Below are 3,783 nucleotides of genomic sequence, written 5' to 3'. Positions count from 1 at the left end.
CCACCCGCGCGGGCGAGTGCAGGCGCACGTGTGCCCGCGCGCACGGCAGGTGGCTGCTGCCTCCCGTGCTGCGGGGCAAGGAGGGCCGGCGTTGGCGGGACGGGAGACGAGGCCCGGGCGGGATGCCAGCTCGCACCATGACGTGCCCACGGCCAACCGTTGCTGTTGTCAACACGCGTGACTCAAAGCATTTGACCCTCATTTGACCGTGCCGACAAAAGCAGCAGCTGCCACATCCCAGGATGTGACGTGGCAATGCAGAAACGCACTCGCAAAAAGGGCGCCTGGCGGCCCGCGTGCGACCCAGCGCCTGCCAGCACGCGCCGCGCACCAGCGGCCGGCAGGCCGCGCGGTGCCACTCGCTGGCCTCGAGACCGGCCCGACGGCCGCTTGCCACGCGCAGACCCGTGCGCTGAGGCCGCGGCCCTATGTGATGGCTTGGGTTGTGTGTTGTTGGCGTGCTTGGGAGGGAGCATGCATGACAAATGCAGCGGAGGCAGCAGGCCGCCGCCAGAGGGGCCGATGAGCGGCCCCTCTCAGGAATAAGATGGATTTAGTTGCTAGAAGGCAGCAGGCGGCAGCTGGGATGGGACGGGGCAGGACGGGATGCATGCGGGGGACTCCATGTCGCACACAGCTGCGAGGCGCGGCCGCCGCTTTGGCTGCGGCGGCAGTGCCGCGGCGGTGGCGGCTGCCGCCGCCCGCGCAGTGCGAGACAGCGGCCGCGGCCCCGGCTCCCTCTCGCGCGTCGAGGCCAGTCGCGGCGCGGCGGCCGCGGCCCACCCTCCCCCCCTGTGCCGCACACCAGTCCCGCCGCCATTGATTCGTTCGATTGTCGCGTCCAAGTCGACCGCGTGTCAACCTGCAGCCCCCAGCGCGCGCGCGCATGCACGCCCCTGCAGCCCACTCAGAACCTCGTTCACAGCGCGCGGCCGCCCTCCGAAGTTAACTTATAGTGCATCGGCAGCGACGGCCGCGTCAGCACGCCCGCCAGGTTGAGCACCTCCTGCGCCGTCATGGGGCCGCCCTGGCCGCCGGCGTGCTTTGACAGGAACCCCGAGTGCAGGTGGAGGTGGCGGTCACGCTCGCGGCGCCACTCCATGACGCCGCCGCCAATGGGCTCGAGCGGCTCGGGCGGGACGCCGTGGGCGGAGGCGGCGGCCAGCAGCTGTAAGAACGGGGCGGGTGGGCAAGGTGGGGGCGGCTTGGTTTTGGGGGCGAAGGATGGACGGCTGCAGACTGCCGCAGCGGCGCTTTTATTAAAGCAACCGGCTCCAGGCGAGCCAGCGGGCCACAGCGCGAGCCCGTAGGCTGCTAGCAGGGGCGCGCTTTCGCTGCGGCACCCATGCCTCCCCTCCCCGCTGACCACACCCCATGCAGCCAGGCCCTCCTGCTGCCCTTGTCACACCCTTGCTCCGCCACATCGCCCCGCATACCCACGTCGTGGCGCCGGCCGACGCACAAGCACACGCGCACGCCCCCGCGGCGACCACCCCCTCACCCGCGTCCCCCTGCGCCCGCCCACCTGCCGGTGCAACCGCTCGAGCAGCTTCCCCTCGCTCGCGTAGTTGCCGCCCCGCACGAGCAGCTTCTGCCGCCCGCAGCGGTCGCGCACCCGCACCAGAACAAACTTGAACTTGCCCCAGTCGTCCACCTCGACGGCCTCCAGCAGCGCCCCCACCCACAGCCCGCCCCCCTGCGGCGCCTGCGCCTCGCGCCACCTGTGGCGCCGGGCACGTGGGTTGCGGGTTCATTGGGGGTTTGTCAAGCTTCCTTCGCACAGCTTGGCGCCAGCCTGGCTCAGGGGCGTCTGCGACGAGGGATGAATGACTGGACAGCAGAAGAGCGCTGCAGGGCCGACAGCCTGAGACGGTAAATGCGCACTTTGTGATGCAACAATGATGGAGCACAACAGTGTATACATATCGAGGCGTTCGCACCTCTCGTCCGCCGCGCGGCCGAGGTCTGTTTGCGCCTGCAGCAGCTGCGTCGCGCGCCGCGTCACCGCCGTCAGCTCGCGCGTCGCGTCGCCGTGCCGCCCGCCGCCGCCGCCCCTGCCGCCGCCCCTGCCTGCGCCGCTGGGCCCGCCGCCGGCGAGCGCGCTGCGGCGGCCGGGTGACACATTGGTGAGTGACGCGCCGCGGCTGAGGTCCCCACCCACCAGCAGGCTCTCCTGCCCCAGCAGCCCCACGCTGCCCATCGTCCCCATGTCGCCGCCGCCGCCCCGCCCCGCCGCCGCAGCCGCGAGCGCGCCTCCGGCGCCGCTGAAGCCGCTCGCGCCGAGGGCGCCGTCGCCAGAAAGCGTCCGAGGCATGTCCCATGGCTGGCCGCAGGCCGCCAGGTACGCGAGCGCCTCCTCTAAGCCGTCCCCGTCGCCGCCAGACGCCGCGGGGTCGAGCTGCCGCGCCTGCTCCGCCTGCCAGCGCTTGGCGAAGCGCCAGCGCCACGCCGCGCGGGTGTACGCCTCGTCGTCGTCGTCCGCGCGGCCGCCGCCGCCCGCCGCCGCCTGGGGCGGGGCGGCGGCCGAGCCTGGCGGCTGGCGCCCGCGGGGGATCGGCTGGGCGACGGAAGAGCCGAGAGGGACGGCGGCCGCGCAAGCCGCGTGCTGCGCCTCGTCCTCCCGCTGCTCCAGTCTTTGCTGCTGCTCCTGCTCCTGCTGCTGCTTCGAGTTGCCCTTGCCGCCCCTGCCGGGCAGCGGGAGCTTGAACTGCCGGTGGGCCCACGTGCCCAGCCCTGCTTGCTGCTGGTCGCCCTCCCCCCGCCCGCTCGTGCTGCACTCGCCGCCGCCGCGGACGGGGATGGGGGCGCCCTGCTGCGCCTGTTCCTCCTCCACCTGCAGCTGCTGCCGCTGCTGCTGCTGGTGGTGTGGTGGCTGCTGCGGTGACGGCCTATAAAGGCCTACCCCTTCAGGCTGCAAATGTGGAATCCCCTGGCAGCGCTCCTCCTGCCAGCGCGCCCCCGCCGCCGCCCCCTGCCGACCCGCGTCCCACGCAGCCGCGCCGCAGCCGTCCAACGGCGGCAGCTGCGGCGGCGGCAGCTGCGGCGGCCTCGGAAGGTCCGAACGGCCGGGCGGGGGCTGCCCCGGCAGCAGCGCGGACACGCCCCCCTCTGGCAGCTCGTCCTCTTGGTATAGGCTTGGGGAGCTGCCCGTCGCGGCGCCGTTGGCGTACCAAGCTTTGGCGAGGGCGGTGGGCGAGGGGCCGCCGGCCGAGGGGCGGCTCCGGGGGCCGTACCTAGTGAGAAGGATGAAAGGGGCAAGGGGCACCCATTTTGGGGCAGGGGCGTGGCCAGGCCGCGACATGACGAATGGCGGGGGAGTGGTGCAGCGACTGAGGCAGGTTATTACTGCACCTGTGTATGGTGCCACGGCGCAAGGGGGTGCGCAAGCAGGCGACGGGCGCATGTGCGCCCCCAGTGGCCCCCACATGCAAAGATGCCGTTGCGCCGGCCACGCGCGCTGCGTACCAGCCAGCCTCCAGCAGGGTCATGAGGCAGGGCCTTGGCGGTGCCACCATGATCGTGGACGCATTGGATGACGCATTCTCGACAACGACAGCATAGCTGCGCGGCGACGACACGGCGATGCTGCTGGCTCGCGTGGCGGGAGCATGGCCCGACTCAGGGCTTATAGTGCTGCCTGATGCAGCTTTTGCCCTCTGAAACGGTGTCATGGCCGCTGGGACAGCCCAGGCTGCTTAGGTGCTAGCGTGCAGCAGCCATCATGAGTGCGAGCCTCCTACGCCTGATCATTCAATAAGTTTATTTTATCATATAATCGAAGCA

General features: G+C 71.4%; 1 protein-coding gene across 1 annotated transcript; it reads right to left on the bottom strand.

Annotated features, from left to right (window-relative positions):
- Positions 1-919: 919 nt before the first annotated feature.
- Positions 920-3,515, bottom strand: MNEG_5504 (hypothetical protein; the record flags this gene model as incomplete). Its single annotated transcript, XM_014046018.1, has 4 exons — positions 920-1,168; positions 1,526-1,721; positions 1,941-3,233; positions 3,466-3,515. The coding sequence occupies 4 exons, from the start codon at positions 3,513-3,515 to the stop codon at positions 920-922; spliced, it is 1,788 nt and encodes a 595-aa protein (XP_013901472.1).
- Between the last annotated feature and the right edge of the window lie 268 nt (positions 3,516-3,783).

Source organism: Monoraphidium neglectum (genome assembly GCF_000611645.1).
Source record: "Monoraphidium neglectum strain SAG 48.87 unplaced genomic scaffold scaffold00826, whole genome shotgun sequence".
In the NCBI taxonomy this organism is placed as follows: domain Eukaryota; kingdom Viridiplantae; phylum Chlorophyta; class Chlorophyceae; order Sphaeropleales; family Selenastraceae; genus Monoraphidium; species Monoraphidium neglectum.
This window is presented reverse-complemented; position numbering and strand designations above follow the sequence as displayed.